Source organism: Microcaecilia unicolor, chromosome 14 (genome assembly GCF_901765095.1).
Source record: "Microcaecilia unicolor chromosome 14, aMicUni1.1, whole genome shotgun sequence".
Classification (NCBI taxonomy): domain Eukaryota; kingdom Metazoa; phylum Chordata; class Amphibia; order Gymnophiona; family Siphonopidae; genus Microcaecilia; species Microcaecilia unicolor.
In genome coordinates, this window is record NC_044044.1 from 18,680,570 (window position 1) to 18,701,915 (window position 21,346).

General features: G+C 44.2%; 1 protein-coding gene across 1 annotated transcript in view; it reads left to right on the forward strand.

The window, feature by feature from the left end:
* LOC115457000 overlaps positions 1–21,346 on the forward strand; it is a 74,481-nt gene that overhangs the window by 25,261 nt on the left and 27,874 nt on the right. The window contains exons 6-9 of the mRNA XM_030186428.1: positions 6,155–6,279; positions 11,152–11,394; positions 17,214–17,645; positions 18,174–18,288. Of these exons, the coding sequence (XP_030042288.1) occupies positions 6,155–6,279; positions 11,152–11,394; positions 17,214–17,645; positions 18,174–18,288 (915 nt within the window). The remainder of the gene's footprint in view (positions 1–6,154; positions 6,280–11,151; positions 11,395–17,213; positions 17,646–18,173; positions 18,289–21,346) is intronic.

The following is a 21,346-nucleotide window of genomic DNA, read 5'->3' on the forward strand; positions in this document are numbered from 1 at the left end:
CCTTCTCTGGCAATGATTGGCACAAGAGGAGAGGAGAATCAGACCACATCCTCTGTTGTACAAGACCCACTGTACACAGTATCCTTGCGTAGTACAGCGTTCAGAGCCAGAATAGTAAAGGAGACGGATGAGCCCAACATGCCATCACTGTCTTTCTCTTTTTGTGTTGATCGGCATGGAGGTGGGAAGGAGAGGAAGAAGGCAATCTCGGGGTGTGTGCCAAAGGGCTGGGAGAGATAGAGCTGAGGTGGGGTGCACTAGGGGATTCAAAAAGAGAGCTATGAGCACATGTACTGAGTGGGGAGGAGGGGGGTTGAGAGAGTGCTGTGGAGGTATGTGCCAAGTGGAGAGGGAGGTATGATAAAGAGGGGGGATGAAGAGAAAACGTTTTACATTGCCTGAGAATATGGTAATGGTGGTTAGCTTAGCGGGGTGTAAAAACGTTTTGGGCAGCTTCCTAAAGGAAAAGTCCATAGACCATTATTAAAATGGACTTGGGGAAAATCCACTGCTTATTTCTGGGATAAGCAGCATAAAATGTTTTGTACTTTTTGGGGATCTTGCCAGGTATTTGTGACCTGGATTAGCCACTGTTGGAAACAGGATACTGGGCTTGATGGACCTTTGGTCTGTCCCAGTATGGCAATACTTATGTACTTATGAGATGAAGAAATAAAGCTGGAGGGCAGAGAGAGGGAGAGAAATGTTGGGGATATGCACCCTGGGGAGGATGGTAGAAGAAGCTGGGGGTTGAACCTGCATGGAGGGGTGGGGAGAGAGATCATACCTAGGGAGAGATTCAAGCTAACTTGTAGAATGAGACAACTGGGTGGTGATCATAACAGGGGAGAGCTTTGGGGACTGTTAGGTCTGAGTGGGGGGTGTTATGATATAGGAGTTTTAGAATGATCCAGAATTTTTAAAAAATGAACACGGATATTTCAAAATGTTTGTGTAAAATTGTTAAATTCGTTTGCACAGAATTACCCCAGGAGTAGATATAGAATAGTGTTGTTGAGGGTGAGGGGGGGGGGGGGGGGGGGGAACAAATACTTCTAAGAACCATAGCATCTAAGAATAAAAAAATAATTTTAAGGATAAAGCAAGGCAGCCGTTTTGGAACAAATCCTTTCTGGTTACTTAACTCGTTTTTTTTAGGAGGGGTGGTTTCCCAGAAGACATGGATTATCTCCCAGAGGCTGCCGAGAAATCACAAGAGAATGGTTGCAATTTTACAAAAGGAAACCTTTTATGCATCTGAAGAGAAAAATGTTAAAAAAAAAAAAAAAAAAACTAGGGGACTTCAGTGAAGAATCCTTGTTAATTATTTCTTTACCAAGAGGAAGGGGGGCTTTTAAGTTTACAGGCAAAAAGGTAGAGCACGGTAAAAAGCTTATTTCCCTTTTCTAGCTTGGCATAATAATTTGTCTTAATATCTTTCTAAAAATAAAAAGCATGCCGTGCAAAGTTGCTCACCTGTCATGAGAATTCTTTGAAGACAGCAGGGTAAATCGGACAGAAAAGTGGGTGATGTCAGCTTGTACTGTATTCGTGGTTTACATGTATCAGTGTGATGACTGCACGGGGGTCTGATAAAGATTCGAACTGCTGCACGCTGACATTAATACCTGCTTAAGAAGGAATAAAATCATACAAGTACTGAGGGTCATCATTATTTTTTTTTTTGCGTGTTTGGTTTTAGAAAAGTAAAAGTCAATCTGGCTCCCTGAAATGAGGCATGTTTGGCAGAAGACTTGAACAGAGACATCAGCTGGCTGGCTGTCTTTTTAGATTAGGCTGATTCAGTCTTGGATTTGCATGCTGGGAGTTGTAAATCAGATTTTTTTAAGTAAGAAAAAGCAAGACAAGGCCTTGTGTGCAGTGTGGTACAAAACTGGGACTGGATTTTCTACTGGTGGGGGATATTTTCAGAAGCCCGGTGGAAGCATGTGTTTTCTGAGGACAGGCAGGATGAAATCATTGCACATCACCAGGATGAAATAACCCTCCTAGAGTTCAGAACTGCCTGTCAAATTCTAAGCATGCACAGCCTTTCCCGTGCGCAGTGGTCTTCTCAGCATCTCAGTTCTGTTCTTTCCATTCTGCCCAATGGACATGAAAACAATTCTCCCTCAATTCTGGTCAAGAGGTTTAAACTCCTGTTCCTTTTTCCAGCTTTGTATTTTGCTTCACCCGAAAAAGAATGTATTGTGTTAGTTTATTGTTTTCTTTTTCTTGGCTTCCTGCACATGCCTGTATCAGGGTTCTGTCCTGCCTGCAGTGTGTGAGAAAGATCCACAACTTCAGTACCCACTCCAAGCATTATTCTGCCTCAGCTCTGACAAAAACCAAGTTGACTGTAAGCATGGTAGTCGTATGTTTCCGAGAGTCCAAAAAGATCACCTTCACTAACTGAGGGGAGATATGATAGAGGTCTATAAAATAATGAGTGGGGTTGAACGGGTAGACGTGAAGCGTCTGTTTACGCTTTCCAAAAATACTAGGGGGCACGCAATGAAGCTACAAAGTAATAAATTTAATACTGATCTGAGAAACCTTTTCTTCACTCAACGTGTAATTAAACTCTGGAATTCGTTGCCAGAGAATGTGGTAAAGGTGGTTAGCTTAGCAGAGTTTTAAAAAAAGGTTTGGACGGTTTCCTAAAGGAAACGTCCATAGACCATTTGGGGAAAATCCACTATTTTGGGGATAAGCAGTATAAAATGTTTTGTACTTTTTGGGGATCTTGCCAGTTATTTGTGACCTGGATTGGCCACTGTTGGGAACAGGATGTTGGGCTTGGTGGACCTTTAGTCTGTCCCAGTATGGCAATACTTATGTACTTATGTTACTAGCTTCAAAACCATTATGAGGTGGAGAAAAGACTTTTGTTGCCTGAAAAGAAGAAAGTGGGCTTCCTTTGCATAGAAATCAGTTGAATTACATTCCAGCAGATCCATTCCAGCTGAAATTGCTTTGTCTTCCTGCACAGTGACTTCAAAAGCCCAGCCACAAAGGAACAGAACCAGAAATGGGTAAAAATGCCAAAGAGCAACTTGGAAGTAGCAAGGCCTAAAGTGCAGTGATTTTCAGAAAACTCACGCAGGCTTGATGTGACGACATCCTCTGTCCCCTTCAAAAACATAAGACAATCACAGACACATCAGAGCTGAAGATTGTCAAGTTTCGAACTGACAAACAGAGCAGAGCCGTGTACAGGCCAAGTCTACAGTAAGAAAGGAACTCCATTAAAAATAGGACAGGATGCTCAAAGCACGTAAGACAGAATGGAAAAAGGGAAAGGGAGAGGGACAGTCCTAGGGGGCCACTATCAGACAGTCCTGGGGGTCAGCCAGAAGAACCGAATGCTTCATTGAACAACCAAGTTTTAAGATCGGCCCTGAAGCTTTTAAATGACAAATTACCACGAAGTGAAAGCGGAAGGTTGTTCCAAGTAAAAAGTGCCAAAAAGTAAAAAGCATTGTGTGTCTTGTGGATTCTAATTGTGCTGCCTTTGGGTTTGGCAAAACTAGACGGTGGTCATTGAGGGAACGTAGAGCCCTGCTAGGGAAAAAGGGTATGGTAAGGTTTGACAAGATGCGTCTCCCAAGTTTAAGCCTGCACATCCATTTCTAGTGCTGTCTGCTCTATCAAAAAGGCAGCACAGGGACAGCGCTGACATGTTCTGAACTCTGCCATCGCAGTCACTTTGGCACACCCACGGTGCAGATCCTCAGGAGATAGGGTTTAGCACAGCAGCTTTTCCATACTGATAGCACAGGTACAGCACAAGTCTCTTGTGGCTTCCTGTTTTTATTTTTTATTTATTTTTATTTTATTACATTTGTATCCCGCGCTTTCCCACTCATGGCAGGCTCAATGCGGCTTACATGGGGCAATGGAGGGTTAAGTGACTTGCCCAGAGTCACAAGGAGCTGCCTGTGCCTGAAGTGGGAATCGAACTCAGTTCCTCAGGACCAAAGTCCACCACCCTAACCACTAGGCCACTCCTCCACTGTTGCTACTATTTGAGATTCTACATGGAATGTTGCTATTCCACTAGAAGTCGGCCCTTGCAGATCACCAATGTGGCCGCACAGGCTTCTGCTTCTGTGAGTCTGACGTCCTGCACATACGTGCAGGACGTCAGACTCACAGAAACAGAAGCCTGCGCAGCCTTCTACATGGAATGTTGCTAGTGGAATAGCAACATTCCATGTAGAATCTCCAATAATAGCAACAGTGGAGGAGTGGCCTAGTGGTTAGAGTGGTGGACTTTGGTCCTGGGGAACTGGGTTTGATTCCCACTGCAGGCACAGGCAGCTCCTTGTGACTCTGGGCAAGTCACTTAACCCTCCATTACCCCAGGTACAAATAGGTACCTAAGCCGCATTGAGCCTGCCATGAGTAGGAAAGCGCGGGGTACAAAAAAAAATTTAAATAAATAAATAAAAGCAGGGAGAGAGAATATGTTTATTGGCCACCTTACACACGCGGCTGAAGAGTCCCTCCACCAACATGCTCTCTCTTTTGTTAGTAGCGGTCCTGGACCCCTAACTTCTAATAGAGGCTCTCTTGCATCATCAACAGAAAATTTCCACCTGGCGATACAGGCTCTGATTGATGCCAGGCTAAACTGTTGCAATGGTGCCTTATTGGGGATTAGCAGAGCACAAAATGCAGAGACTGAAGTTGGTTCAAAAGACAGCTACATATCTGGTGGATGGACTACATTCTCAGAATCATACAAGTGTTGCTATACTGGGACAGACCGAAGGTCCATCAAGCCCAGTATCCTGTTTCGAACAGTGCCCAATCCTACGGTCACAAGTACCTGGCAAGATCCCATAAATTTAAAGACCTATGCTCAGGGGCGTAGCCAGACAACAGATTTTGGGTGGGCCTAGGCAAGAAGTGGGTGGGCACCAAGCATTCTCCCCCCCCCCCCCCCCCCCCCAAGCACCATCAAAAAAATATCTCAGCTGGCGGGAAAACGCTTCTTTCCACCTTGGCAGTCTGCAGCAGGTATGCGCTGGAAAATGAGCATGCTCAGGTGCCAGTATCATGGAGAGTAGTGTTTTCGTTACCATCAGGGGGAAGCCTTCAGCTGGCCGAGCTTGGGATCCCCACCAGCTACCACTAAACGTGTGCTACTGTTGGGTGGGCCTGAGCCCTAAATGGGTGGGCCCTGGCCCACCTGTGGCTATGCCACTGCCTGTGCCGCACTCCCTTTATTGGCTTCCTGTTTGAGTCAGGTGTCAGTTTAAAGTGTTTGGGCTTTTAAGGTCCTGTCGGGTACAGGCCCCCCCTCACCCTTGCTTACAAGAATCGCTTAAGGTTCTTGTGTCATTTTGGGTTCTCCGCTCTTTGCCCATAGGATACTAGTGATTCTGAATGTGAAAGAGGAGAGTCTACAGCTGATTCATAGACAGACCTTTTCAGCGGCAGTTTCTATTGATGTGGAAATCACTTTTGCAGAGTATTAAGCTATTAACAGATAATGGTTTTTGGAAGCAGATTAAAGCCTGGGCTTTTTTTTTTAAGACAGGCTTTTGATGACGCCTGAGGGATTAGGAGTTGTAGTGAGTGGTTGTGTTGGGTTTTGGGTAAGATGTGATGGTAGAAATCAGGAAATTCTAGGTATTATTTTGTTGCTCTGTAATTTGTAAATAGCTTTGAGCTTTGTGATCTTAGTGTCTGCTAAACGTAATAAATGAAATGAAATACATACTGCTCTGGGGGACTGTGTAGACACAAACTTAAATTTTTTTTTTCTAAATCTTCCCTAGAAATAGGCTACTTTGTGGGTTTCCATTTGATCCATCTTCCCCAGCATGGAATGAGTCCCCTTATGAGGACATTCCATACCTGAGGTTTCATTCAATGAATGGCAAGGGAGATACGATAGAGAGGTCTATAAAATACTGAGTGGAGTGGAATGGGTAGGCGAGAATTGCTATACTCTTCAAAAATACAGATTCTAGTCGTTCAATTCTGAGCTCTTGGAGAGTTGTTCCATCCCACCAATGTACAATGATGTATCCCACTTGTGTGCCTTATCAATCCTTATATCTGTGGGGAAACATCTGTTAAAGGTGAGCTACAATACTTTCCTTGACCTCACTGTTTCAGACATGTCGTCTATTTTCCCCAGGTAAGGACGGCACCATCAGAGAATGGACGGAGGTAAGACTGAATGCAACAAATCCACTGCGGTATGACAGCCGGAGGGGCGAGTTCATCGTCACTCGAAAAGGCCTCTATTACCTGTATTGCCAGGTGAGATTTGGGGTAGCTGTAGGAACCTGTACCAAGCAACGGGAAAGGAGAAGGCCAGTGAGTGGCTTGTATTTTTGATGTACTCTGATCCTTTTCTTTTTATACAGTAACGTTTAGGGGTTTCCTTCAGCAAGTCAGAACTGTAGGTTGGGATCTAGGGTCATGAGTCTTCTTTCACAACTACCCGTGAATTTTTCTTTTTTTACCATATGTTATGTGGAGGGGCGTTTTCGAAAGAAACGTCTAAGTTGGGATTTGGAAGTCTTTTGTAAAATGTCCGAATCCGGAGGCGGGGAAAAGCGTATTTTCAAAAAAAGATGGACTTCCATCTTTTGTTTCGAAAATACCAAGGACGTCCTTAGATATGGATGTCTTTGACTTTCGACGATTTTCGAAACCAAAGACATCCATGTCAAAAACGTCCAAATGCAAGTCATTTGGATGTGGGAGGAGCCAGCATTTCTAGTGCACTGGTCCCCCTGACATGCCAGGACACCAACTGGGCACCCTAGGGGGCACTGCAGTGGACTTCATAAAATGCTCCCAGGTACATAACTCCCTTACCTTGTGTGCTGATCCCCCCAAAACCCACTACCCCCAACTGTACACCACTACCATTGCCCTTATGGGTGAAGGGGGGCACCTATATGTGGGTACAGTGGGTTTTGGAGGGCTCACTGTTTCCTCCACAAATGTAACAGGTAGGGGGGTTATGGGCCTGGGTCCGCCTTTCTGAAGTGCACTGCACCCACTAAAACTGCTCCAGGGACCTGCATTTGCTGTCATGGACCTGAGTATGACATCTGAGGCTGGCACGTAATATTTTTAATGATGTTTTTTGAGGGTGGGAGGGGGTTAGTGACCACTGGTGGAGTAACAGGAGGTCATCCCCGATTCCTTCTGATGGTCATCTGGTCATTTTGGGCATCTTTTTGTGCCTTAGTTGTAAAAAAAACACGTCCAGGTGAAAATGTCCAAGTGTTCGTCATGGACGTCCCTGCTTTTTTCGATTATAGGTCAAAGATGTCCAAGTCTTAGGCATGCCCAAGTCCCGCCTTCACCATGCCTCCGACATGCCCCCTTGAAATTTGGTCGTCCTTGCGACGGACTTCAGTTGGAGACATCCAAAATCGGGTTTCGATTATACCAATTTGGACGTCTCCGGGAGATGGACGTCCATGTTCCGATTTATGTCGAAAGATGGGCGTCCATCTCTTTCGAAAATGAGCCCGATAGTCTCCTGACTCAGTTAGTCCACTCATTACAGCGCCAGACCTGATGTAAGGGCCATGTACCAGGATTCCTTCCAGGTCCTTAAAATCTGGCCACTGGGTGTTACATTATCAGTACCATCAGGGACTCTGAATGCTACCTGCCCAGTATTAGGGTTGTGTATTCATTTGAAATGACACAGGAAATGTCATTTTATGCTATTGGTAAATGCAAACAAACAGGGGAAAAATGAAATGTCATATTTTGTCATTTATGGTTTAATTGTATTTGATATACTACTGTTCATACATCAGAGCATAGTGGTTTACAATAAACAAAATAGTACATCATTAGACATAAAGGGACTCCAGTATTAGGACAGAGAGAGAAGAGCGGCAGCAGCCATTCCGAAGAAGGACGATTTAAAGAGATAGAGATCCTGTTTACAAAGGCGTGCTAGTGTTTTTAACGCGTGCTAACCATGCAATTGCCCATAATATTCCTGTGGGTGCCTACACAGCACACGCTAAAAATGCTAGTGCACCTTTGGAAAGGTAGGCTCTTCTAAAAACCGGAGGAGACATCTATAAAGAAACAATTCCTTATTGCAAGCAAAGTGACAACGACTTTGCTTGCAATAAAGAATTGTTTCTTTATTTCTTTATAGACGTCTCCTCCGGTTTTTAGAAGAGCCTACCTTTCCTACCTCTTGCTTCTGCAACCTTTTACGTAGGAACCAGTGTACCTCCACCCATTTTGGGGTGGTTTTCTTTGAGTGCACCTTTGGAAACATGGCCTACAGTCATAGCAGAGCACGGTCTCTAGGTGCCCCGGTGCCAGATGGGTGTCTCCAAATAAGTGGGTCTTGAGGGCTGCTTTAGATTTGGGAAATGACAATTCAAGGTGAAGACGGAGATGATAGTGAGTTCCATAAGGTTGGTGACACACAGTAGAAGGCCAGCTGCCTTGTAGGATCTAGTCATGCGGCAGATGACAGGGTGGCGTGGAGAGATGACCATCATTCAATGACCTGAAGAGTGTAGGGGGAAGCATATTGAATTATTAAGGAAGACGGGTATGATGGGATTCCAGTAGAGACAGTTCTGTGAGCGAGAGTCAAAACCTTGTGTTGAATGCGGTAGCTCAAACTTCAAGCCAGTGATTTTGAATAAAGTAGGGGGGGTAACTACTACTACTACTTATCATTTCTAAAGCGCTACTAGACGTACGCAGTGCTGTACACTTGAACATGAAGAGACAGTCCCTGCTCGACAGAGCTTACAATCTAATTAGGACAGACAAAATAAGGGATAAGGACAAAGAGTAGCAAGATTCCGTGTAGAATCCTAAAGAGTAGCAAGATTCTGGAATCCCACAGTAGCAAGATTCTTTGCAGAATCCCAAAGAGTAGCAAGATTCCGGAATCCCAAAGACTACTACTACTACTTATCATTTCTATAGCGCTACTAGACGTACGCAGCACTGTACACTTGAACATGAAGAGACAGTCCCTGCTCGACAGAGCTTACAATCTAATTAGGACAGACAAACAGGACAAATAAGGGATAAGGACAAAGAGTAGCAAGATTCCATGCAGAATCCCAAAGAGTAGCAAGATTCCGGAATCCCAAAGACTACTACTACTACTTATCTTCTAATATAATAATTTGCTCCTGCAACGTTCCAATGAGGCTACCTGCGTTCGTAACCAGCTCCTGACGTCACTCTCCTCCAACGTTCTCCGTCCTCCCCTCCCACCCAGCCCCAGGGTCGCCATCCCTCCCCCCTCTCCAGCTCCAGGCCCCCCCCCCGACCCCCAAAACCCATCCCCACCCACATGATCATACTTCCGATCTTGTCAATAGCGTGCACTCCTGCTATAAAGTATGCACTCTATCAAAAGACTGTGTACATAAGCATATGCTCTTTTGAAAGAATGCGCTCTCTTGATGACATAGCTCCCGTAACCAAAAAAAAAAAAAAAAAAATGCCGGAAACCCCCCGAATAAAACAAACATTCCCGTAAAAGTCAAGGGAAACAGCACGGAACAGCTGGCTCAGGAAGTGGAGCCCAAAGTCAGGAGACAACAAGTCAAGAGAGAACAATGAAGAAAATAGAAACACCAGTCTGGCAAAAAAAAAAAAAAAAAAATTTATTGCCGAAGTGGTTCATATATAAAAACCCGACGTGGCTACGTTTTGGCAGATGCCTGCATCAGGGGTATAGTTTCGAAAGACAAAACAGACATAGCTTAAAAATGAACAAAAATGACCTCTTCAGTGAATAAAATTCACTATAAACATTTTTTTTGATTGCTCTTTTAGCTGTTATGCTGTCAAACTTTAGAACTTTGTTCCTACTCAGCTTCGCGACATTTCAGATCATTATTTGTTTAGGAGATCTCTAAAAACCTTTCTATTTCAGAAGTATTTTGGTTCTTGACTTCACCATTCTTTGATATTGTTTTGTGTCTTGATTTTAAGCTCTGTTGGGCAGGGACTGTCTCTTCATGTTCAAGTGTACAATGCTGCGTACGTCTAGTAGCGCTATAGAAATGATAAGTAGTAATAGTCTTTGGGATTCTGCACAGAATCTTGCTACTGTGGGATTCCGGAATCTTGCTGCTCTTTGGGATTCTGCACAGAATCATGCTACTCTTTGGGATTCCGCACAGAATCTTGCTACTGTGGGATTCCGGAATCTTGCTGCTCTTTGGGATTCCGCACAGAATCTTTCTACTCTTTGTCCTTATCCCTTATTTGTCCTGTTTGCCTGTCCTAATTAGATTGTAAACTCTGTCGAGCAGGGACTGTCTCTTCATGTTCAAGTGTACAACGCTGCGTACGTCTAGTAGCGCTATAGAAATGATAAATAGTAGTAGTAGTAGTAGTAATTTTTATTGTATATCGATTACCACAATATCCGCTGCTTCAAAATGACATTCGTATAACTTGTAGTGTTATAATGAACAGGAAAAAAGGCACTCGATTTAGTAGTACAGTTGTGACTAGCTGCAGTAACAGGAAATTTACGTATTTAAAAGGTTTTTGGCCGATGATGAAGGCAGGATCTTGTGATCCGTTTTAGCTCGTACAGTTCCATTAAGATCTTTGAGGCCTTTTTTCCTGTTCATTATAACACTACAAGTTATACGAATGTCATTTTGAAGCAGCGGATATTGTGGCGATTGATAGATAATATAGCATACCTGCACCCGAGGTTTTGATTTGTGTTTAGTCATTTTTATTGTAACCCGCTATGACTCCCTGAGGGAAACTAGTGGGATAGAAAAGCTGGAATAGAATAGAAAACTTAAATGAAAATTAAAACACATGCTGGTGAACAACAGTATAGATGTTAAGGATCATCTTTTTGTCATACTGGTGTTTTGCCATTTTTTTTCATTGTTCCCTCTTGACTTGTCTGCTGACTTTGACCACCTTGGGTGTGTGATACCAGCCTCTTGTGGGGAAGTGGAGGATCTGAATCAGGTGTCAAACCTGGCTCCTCCACATGGCTGTTCAAAGCACTGGCAGTGAGCTCCTGGGTTAGCCCGTAATTATACATTTAAATGGCAAATGCTATCATCGATTTGCTGAAAAGTTCCTTAGGACTCGGGAGAGCTTACCTGACTTTTATTTCTCTGGCCCAACCCCCAGGTGCACTTTAATGAGGGAAAGAGCGTGTACATGAAGCTGGACCTCTGGCTGGATGGAGTCGTGACCTTCCGCTGTTTGGAGGAATTCTCTGCCACGGCAGCCAGTGTTCAGGAGGCAGAGGTAAAGGCCTGCCAGGTGTCGGGGCTGCTGCTTTTGCAACCGGACTCCCTTATTGCGGTCCGTACCATCCCCCAGGTCAGCTTGAAGACTAGCCGTTCTCTTACTTACTTTGGCCTCTTTCAGGTGCACTGAGAGCCAGAGTGCTGAGAGTTCGGAGGGTGCAGTAGTGGAAGAATGTTGACCCGGGCAGATACTGCTACTAATATCTGTTATGAGATTTGTGGACACTGCAGTCTCCTGCCCTCTCTTCCTCCACCACAAAACAAAAGATAAACCTTGTATTCCAAGTTCTTGCCTCTCTGAACAGAGTGGCGGTTTATTCAGCCTCTGCTGCAGGCTCTTCGTCCCAGTGGAAACCAGGATTGTGGGAAGGAGCCCCCCTCTCTCGGAATCGCAATTCATGGACTTCAGTTTTCAATGAAAGGTCAGACTGTCCCTGTCGTGTCCCTTCTTGTTGCACTCCCACAATGCTGCATCCCTACTATGGCTGCTATCGTTTTGAAGACAAGCAAAGGACAGTGACAGTAATTCTGCTGGACCAGAGGAAAAAGATTTATTATTTTTGCAGGATGCCAAGGCTCATGTTGGGAGTGCCTCTGATTTGCAAGGGTTAAAAGACAAAACTACTGCACCGTGGATGGTGGCACTCACTTTTGCAAAGAACGGGACAACCGACTTCTCTTGCAGGTAGCTCTCTCCACTTCCAGAGCACAAGATGTAAGGTCATAAACTCCATTCCAGGACTTGCACCACACCCTGTGAAGCCTCTGGTGCTGAGTACATTGACGAGGGGTTGGCAGGGGGTGATGGGGAGTATAAAGTCCTGTCAGAAGCTGGAAACACTTGGGGAAGAAGGAAACAGCTAATTCTGTGTTCAGTTCTTTTATATAGCGGGGTTCAGAGGAGAAGAAAAGCGAATTAAACCAAAGCTGCAGGGTATTACTTATCCACATGGGGGCACTGTCTCAGAGGAAAAGCTGCACCCTTACACCGTGCTGGGACAATAGGTTGGCATAGGCTCAGAGAAAAGCTGGTCTCCTAATACCACACTGGGGCAGTGGGGACAATATTAGGTGTAGATGGAAAATCTCCCTTTAATGCCATGCTGGGACAGAGGAGTAATACACCATGTTAGTATAGGCTCAGACACAAGAGTGTCCTTTAACACCACGGTGGAGCATTGGGTAAGTAGCTGAGTCAAAGGAAAAAGTACCCCCTAACTCTATGCTGGTACATCAGATCAATATTAAATCAGATGGAAAAGTGCCCACAGACACCGTGCTGGCACACCGCATCTGTGTTGGCTCAGAGGGAAGAACTCCTAATGCATGGTGAGGCACTGAGTCAGTCCTGGGCTCAGAGGGAAGAACAACCATTCTGGGGTGGTGGATTAGTACTGGCTCAGAGGAGGTAGTGGACCTGGTACCATACTGAGGCAGCGGGACAGGACGATGCCCTCTTCCTCTAGGCATTTAAAGGTTATAAAAGGGGGGTAGGCCACAGTGTAATTATTCCCAAGAAGGATAACCATGAGGTAAATGTACGTTTCAGTGTAAAGCTCAATTTCTTTTCAGCTGCCCTTGTTGAATCTCATCAGCAAAAGAGGTTCTCTGCTGCTCACTGAGACTGTGTTTTATATCCTAGCATCCAACTGTAATTTACACTCTGTAACCACTGCCTACTGTTTGAACCGTGTAAAGCTTTAATAAAGAAAATATATTCCATTAAAAACTGTCTGCACCTTGAAATCTCTTTACTTGTTAAATCAGAAATCACTGTCACTTTTGCATTATGGAATTTCCTTCTTCAGTGATTTTTTTTTACCTCTTGATTTTGCACTTATTCAGTATTTATACTTTACATCACAAGGTTTTTTAAATTTTGTGTTTCTCGTGTTTTTTTCTTCACTCATAACCTCCAGTAATTAAAAAAAAATCTCTTTGTCTTCTCCAAGTCTGCTGTTTGGTTGTCTGTGCTGTATTCATGCTTTATAGACCTTGGTGTAACACCAACATGGAGCTCTGATGAAGATCCACCCTTCAGTCACCTGTGCTGTATTCCTCCTCTACATGTATCAATGCATGGAGCTCTGAAAGTCTGCATTTCAGTCGTCTGTGCTGTATTCATGCTTTGTGTTATCAATGTGATGCCTGCCTGGAGCTCTGATAATTTGCATTTCAGCTGTCTGTGCTGTATTCATGCTTTATGCGTATCAGTGTGATGACCGCATGGAGCTCTGATAATCTGCATTTCAGCTGTTTGTGCTGTATTCATGCTTTACGTGTATCAGTATGATGACTGTATGGAGCTCTGATGACGATCAGAGCAGCAACATTACTCCAGTTTACTCAGCTTCCTACTTGCAGTGACGCCTAAGCAGCAGAAGACTTCAAAAGAATTTTGGACCATTAGAATATCTCATTCTCATCAGAAATTAAATACAATTTTGAACTAAGATGACACGAGATTATTCATAAATACTTTTTGTCGTTTACCAACTGACTTCTAATAGATCAGTTTGCTAGTGCAATTAGTTTCGAGAGTAGTGAAAGACAAAGAAGTGTCGATCTTCTCACAGAATCCAGGGACATTTTAACAAGGAAGAAAATTTAACTGTTTATTTGGCCAGATAAGAAACAATATACTTCTTGGGAAATGTTTGCCATTTCAGTGGACCGGAAGACAAAAGGGACTCTGTTTAGTGATACTTAGCTGACTCATTACACTCAGATAATTATTAATATGCTCAGATATAAAGCCACCCCACCCTCTGCAGATTTGAGTACCAACTGCACCGTAATGAGCAGGTTTTGCTGCTAGCCGAAGACGGCGAACCAGAGGTGTCTTCAAACCAAGGTGTAGGAATTCTTCTGTGGAGATTTAAAACACTTTTATTTTTTTTAATCCCTGGCCTTCAATGTCCTGGATACCCCCCCCCCCCCCCCCGACAGTGACCCATGCTTGGACCAAAAGCTCTGTTGATCGCCTGCATAGAGGCTAGCTTTTGATTGGTGATGGGTTAGCTTTGTGCATGTCTTGACAAGAATGAACCTCCCTCCCTCCTATGTCAAGGTATGTTCTTATGATCTTATGTACTGCTAATGCTCATTTCAACTTGTGTTGTGCTAAAGAGAGCCTTCATAAAATGTAATATAATATTCAGACAAAGCATATGTTAGCCGCTCAAAGATTTGTAGAGGAGTGGGATAATAACGTAGGGTTACCATATGGCTCCAGAAAATGGGGAGGACAGATGGAGCCAGTCTGGGTTTTACTTCCAGTGGAAGCAAAACCCGGACTGGATCAACGTATCCTCCTTTTTCTGGAGCCATATGGCAACCCTAGATATAAGATTTGATAAATAAATATCAAGGTGCACTTTTTTTTTTTTGTACCCCGCGCTTTCCCACTCATGGCAGGGCTTAGGTACTTATTTGTACCTGGGGCAGTGGAGGGTTAAGTGACTTGCCCAGAGTCACAAGGAGCTGCCTGTGCCTGAAGTGGGAATCAAATTCAGTTCCTCAGGACCAAAGTCCACCACCCTAACCACTAGGCCATTCCTCCACTGTTGCTACTATTTGAGATTCTACATGGAATGTTGCTATTCCACTAGAAGTCGGCCCTTGCAGATCACCAATGTGGCCGCGCAGGCTTCTGCTTCTGTGAGTCTGACGTCCTGCACGTCAGACTCACAGAAACAGAAGCCTGCGCAGCCTTCTACATGGAATGTTGCTAGTGGAATAGCAACATTCCATGTAGAATCTCCAATAGTATCTATTTTATTTTTATTACAGGCTCAATACGGCTTACATGGGGCAATGGAGGGTTAAGTGACTTGCCCAGAGTCACAAGGAGCTGCCTGTGCCTGAAGTGGGAATCGAGTTCCCCAGGACCAAAGTCCACCACCCTAACCACTAGGCTACTCCTCCACTCCACTCCACTTGGAAAATCTTTTTAATCAGACTGGTGATGCTTTGAAAATATATCTTATCACCATAGGGACCAGTGGAACAGCCAGAACATGTATAACAATTAAAAAAAAAACCCATCCAAATAATATTTTTCAATGCTTTTTAAAGGGCCTGTGTTAGGCATGCGTTGAGGCAGGCTGCTGCTCATCTTTTGGCATTTTGATGCCCTCTTGTGGCGATGTCTGATGCCTATAAGAATTGCCAAACTGCATCAAACCAAATGCATCACCTTGCTTAGCAAACAACAGTAGTTTAAAAGCAACAAGGGTATACGTAGAATTGTCTATCCCCTGGTATACGCTTTTAAGTTTGCAGTAGGCACGAGTCGGTCCAGAGGGCGCCTACAAAATTGGTAAGAGAGGTCTCTGCCGAAAAACGTATAGGGACAAGCTTATAAATCTCAACATGTATAATACAGTGGAAGAAAGGCGGGAGAGAGGGGGTATGATTATTATTATTATTTATTGCATTTGTACCCCACATTATCCCACCTTTTTGCAGGCTCAATGTGGCTTACAGAGTAAGCTTATGATAAGGTCAGTACAGGATTTAAATACAGTTGATCATAAGTTGAGGTAAAAGAGGATTTGGATGGGCGGATGTTGGGTAGGTTGTGTGAGAAGTGTTTTAGGTGTGCTTGGGTGGTTTGGGGGATGATTTGTATCATTGAGGGTGACTTTTGTAAGCTTTGTTAAAGAGGTGTGTTTTCAGAGCTTTGCGGAAGCTGGTTAGATTGTTCATGGATTTCAGGGCCTTGGGTAACGCATTCCAAAACTGTGTGCTTTTGTATGCAAAGGTCGTAGCATAAGCCTGTTTGTATTTCATTCCTTTGCAGCTGTTCTCACTCATACAACTCTTAAAACACTTTTAAAAGGGATTTTTCTGCCACTGCTGCTCCCAGACTCAAAACACATGTCTGTCCAGCTCCCAGCTGACCAGCAATAGAGATGTTTAAATACCTCAGTGGTATTAACGTACAGGAGGTCAGCCTTTTTCAAATGAAGGGAAACTCTGGAATGAGGGGGGCATAGGATGAAGTTAAGAGGAAAATAGGCTTAGGAGGAATCTAAGGAAATACTCTTTCACGGAAATGGTGGTAGAAGTGTGGAACGGTCCACTGCTGGAGGCCATGGAGACGAGGACTGGGTCCGAATTTAAGAAAGCGTGGGACGGGCACGTGGGATCCCTTAGGAAAAGAAGTTAGTGGTTGTTGAGGAAGGGCAGACTGGATGGGCCTTTTGGCCCTTATCTGCTTTCACGTTTCTATGGTGCCTGCTCCTGACTATTCTGATCCCCAAGTTGAGTGTTAGAAGTAGACCCCAAGCAAGCTGCATCCTCCTGTTAACTGGACCGTGGACACTGCCGTGTCCGGTGGTGAGAAAGGAGATCAGGCATGCTGTGCAGCTCAGTTGGCCTGGATGTGCGTCATTCTTGCTTCAGCACTTAGAAAGGGATTTTCCCTGCTAAAACTAGGAAGAAGGAGGTGGCTGGAAGACAAACAAGAGGGTAGTATGGGAGGGGTAATAAACCCCAGCTAGCTTTTTCGGTGACTGAACAAGAAATTGTGTACATTTTGTTCTGCCTGCAGGAACTGGCAGCATGGGTTTGGGACTGGCACAGATATCACTGCCTTGCTATCCCTGCATCGCCGCAAGTTAGGAGAACGGGAAGAGGGCATAGGACAAGAAAGCACCTGCTCCAAGGCCTATCTGCATCAAGGTTCTCCACCAGAAAGCTGGCTCTCTAGTAGTTTACTCAATCTCTCCTATTACCTATTTGTCTGAGCCATTAGCATTACATTCGCTTTGGCAAGGTTGCCCCTGCTGATTTCTCTACCCATTCCTTTTTTTCCAACTTTCTCCTTTTCTCCCTCTTCTTCCCCTCCCTCTCTCTTCATCCCTCCTTCTTCCCCTCCCTCATGTCTGTTCGTTCTTCCCTTTTTAACAACAACCAAAAAAAAAATCCCTTCCTCAAGCAAGATGCTTTTTTAAAATAGTCACAAATTTTATTGCCCTTGACGTCGCTGCTTTGGGCTTCCGCCACTTACTGAGTCCCCGAGTGCGTTCCAGCCACATAGGAAGCCAGATCTTCTCCCCCACTTTGGATCTGTGGGTTTTTTATCAGTGGCTGTGGGAAAAGGACAAACCTTTCTTTTTTTTTTTTTGCAAAATAGAGACCATGCCTTTGGAGGAGTCAGAAAGTGAAAGTGAAGGCTGCAGGCTCTCAATAGCTCTTTGGCTGGGGCTGGGATCCTTCTTAGGGCTGCAGCTCTGTCTCCTAGCCCTGCTCTCCCAAGGGGTGTACCTGGCCAGCCTACAGCGGGAACTGGCACAGCTACGAGACGAAATGGAGGAGAGGCGCTGTGCGGTGGGAACAAAGGATGCCAATTCTGGCACTGGCAAGGTAAGAACTTGAAGCGAGACGTACTGTTGAGAAGACGCTATGTTTTCGTTTGATTACACTGAGAGATCCTTGCCAGGGCACTGTAGTACCTTGCTAACCATTCCAGCACAAGCTGTTAGACAGAGTGTCACTTGTAGGGTGGCTGTCTCATTGAAACAAGAGATTGTCATTGTTGTAGGAAAAGGCTGTCTCTAACACAGGGCAACCGTATCACCATCACAAGGAGATTCTCTCAGTGCAAAGCAGTAATTAATGCTGAAGTACATTGAGAAAGGTATAAACTCTTCTGGAAATATATTTAAAAATTGATTATCCTTACATCAGGCACTCTGAAATTACAGGCAGAGAAAGGTTCTCTTTAGGGAGCGGCGGTTCTGGTCCCTCAGAACGATGACTTAATTGATGGTATCTGCCGCCTGATGAGGTTACAGTTACAGCATTGATGGATTACAGAGATCAATTAGAAGGACTAGACTGTGTGATGGGAGCAGGGTTTCCTAATCAATACCTTTCTCTCTGAGAGTTCAGGGAGCGCAGGGGTTCACGGGAACTGCATCCTCGGATGGTATACAGGAGATGCCTTATCTATCCTGGAGCAGAGCAAGACGGGAGGCCCCCACAGTGAAGACACAGCGGTCAAAGAGTAAGTGAACAAAATCGAAATGAGATCCCATGCTATTTTGGTGGAGGCACAAACTGAGGACCCTGTCTACTAACCTGCGCTAGAGGGGTTGTAGGGGTATTAAAACCGCTGGCGTAACTTAGTAAATAGGGCCCTTAAAATGAAATGTTGTGGAGACATAAAGCTTGCTGCCTGGAGTGTGTACCTGTTCTGTACGAGTGCGAGTGTGTTTGTTGTAACCAGGTGCCTCTAGGTGCAGCCAAGGATAGAACAATCTCCTCCAGCCACAGGCTCCCGGTACAGTCAAGAAATAAATGTCCAGCAGCAACTTCAGTCTTAAGGACTTTATTCCATGCAGGTTTTTAGTAGACCTGATACACAGTTCCAACAGCAGCATTCACCTTCAATCTTAAGCACATATAAGCCACCTGAAAGTGTGTGGCAAATAGTCCCTTTTAAGCAGTAGGCTATCAAGCACATACCAGGATTCAATACAGGCTCACAGTCAGCTCCAGTCTGGGCTCTTTATCCAGTGCACAATAAACAGTAGTTCAATTCCAAATAGGCAGTTCATTCAGTTCATCATCACAGTTAAACCACAAAGCAGAAGTTTCTACCTCCTACTCTCTTTACCTTCATGATGGGTTCAATACTTTAGGGACTTCTCATACCCAAGGGATTCCACCCTGCATCAGATTCACTGATAGATTCAATACTTTAGGGACCTCTCTTACCCAAGGGTTTTCAGCCTGCAAATACTTTTGGGACTCTCTCACACCCAAGGGATTTCACCCTGCATCTGCTTCAATCTACCCTCTTCTCTCCTCTTCCTGGGATTCCTTCCCACCTGCCTAATCAATCCCTGGCTTCTGCTACCACAACCAATCATTCTCCTTCCATTAGCTTCCCCCAAACCCATACCAGCTGAGTTGAGCATTAGACTAATGATGAGCTCCTGCACACAGGGTTTCCTATCTCTCTTTCCCCCTAGTGGCAGCCCATCTATTTACGTGGACAATATTATCCTTCCAATCCCGGGACAGATGCTAAGAACACCGGTCAGATCCGAACAACGGATCTCTCTGAAGTTTCGTAAATGGAGACCACAACCAGACCTAAGAAAAACTACTGTCTTGCTTCACCAATGCAACAATTAAGAGACTAATGTCCAACTGCAAGTTTCTTTCTGCAGGAAATTGATCAATATTGAGAAAGATCTTAAATATTTGGATGCACTATTAGAGAAAAGTCTCATTTTCAGGAATCTTATGAAGTATATATATATATATATATATAAAGTTAAGGGCTGCACTTATTATTCCAAACCTGGACAGCACAACCTTAGAAGCTGATACTGAGACCCTACAAATGATTGCTATAGAGCAGGGATGCTGGAGTTCAGGCCTCGAGTGCCAAAACCGGCCAGGTTTTTGGGATATCCCTAATGGATATGCATAAAATAGATTTGTATATAGTGAAGGTAGTACCCATACAGATCTCTCTCATGTATATTCATTAATTAGCATATACACTGGGTATAACAATTTCAATATAGCTGGAACAATTATATTTATTTATTTATTTATTTATTTATTTGTTGCATTTGTATCCCACGTTTTCCCACCTATTTGCAGGCTCAATGTGGCTTACATAGTACCGTCAAAGGCGTTTGGCCAGTCGGTGGATAACAAATACAAAGTTGTATAGTGATCATATGAGGTATAAGTGGAGGGTCGGAATGGATGAAGATTGCGTGTTGTCCTGTGCGATCATAGTCATGCTGTGTTGGTAGGTGAAGGGGGTTACGTGGGGTCGTTGGGGTAGGCCTTTTTGAAGAGGTAGGGTTTTAGTGATTTCTTAAAGTTCAAGTGGTCGTGGATTGTTTTCACAGCTTTTGGGAGCCCATTCCATAGTTGTGCGCTTATGTAGGAGAAGCCGGCTGCGTAAGTTGTTTTGTATTTCAGTCCTTTGCGATTTGGGTAGTGTAGGTTTAGGTAGGATCTTGACGATCTGACTTTGTTTCTTATTGGTAAGGTCTATAAGGTCTGTCATGTATCCTGGGACTACGCCGTACATAAAATCATGGACTAAGGTACAGATTTTGAAGATGATCCGTTCTTTGATATATATATATTTTTTTTTTAATTTTATTTTTTGTTACATTTGTACCCCGCGCTTTCCCACTCATGGCAGGCTCAATGCGGCTTATGTGGGGCAATGGAGGGTTAAGTGACTTGCCCAGAGTCACAAGGAGCTGCCTGTGCCTGAAGTGGGAATCAAACTCAGCTCCTCAGGACCAAAGTCCACCACCCTAACCACTAGGCCACTCCTCCACGCCAAATGCTTCTTACATCCAACCGAATGTCATATACAATTACCAAGTTCACCACTCGTCCAATATGGATAAATCCTTCAGGATCGGGAACTGAACAGCCACCAGATATCCCTTCCAAATGTCAGGTTCAATGTTTCAATACCTCCAATATTTCCAATATTGCAAGTCAGCCAAAGTAGAGATCACAAAGGAAATTCATGCAGCCCTCCACAACCGGTTCTCTATTTTGCCTGACTCGGGACACATCATGCCAGTCAGGTTTTCAGGATACCCACAATGAATATACATGAGAAAGATTTGCATGCAATGAAGACACTGCATGCAAATCTCTCTCATGCATATTCTACTACTACTACTATTTAGCATTTCTATAGTGCTACAAGGTGTACGCAGCACTGCTCAAACATAGAAGAAAGACAGTCCCTGCTCAAAGAGCTTACAGTCTTAATAGACAAAAAATAAAGTAAGCAAATCAAATCAATTAATGTGTACAGGAAGGAGGAGAGGAGGGTAGGTGGAGGCGAGTGGTTACGAATCTTGCATGGAATCTTGTCACTCTTTACGATTCCAGAATCTTGCTGTTCTTCGGGGTTCTACATGGAATGTTGCTACTCTTTAAGATTCTGCATGGAATCTTGTCACTCTTTAGGATTCCAGAATCTTGCTATTCTTTGGGGTTCTACATGGAATGTTGATACTCCTTGAGATTACTACTACTACTACGCATTTATATAGCACTACAAG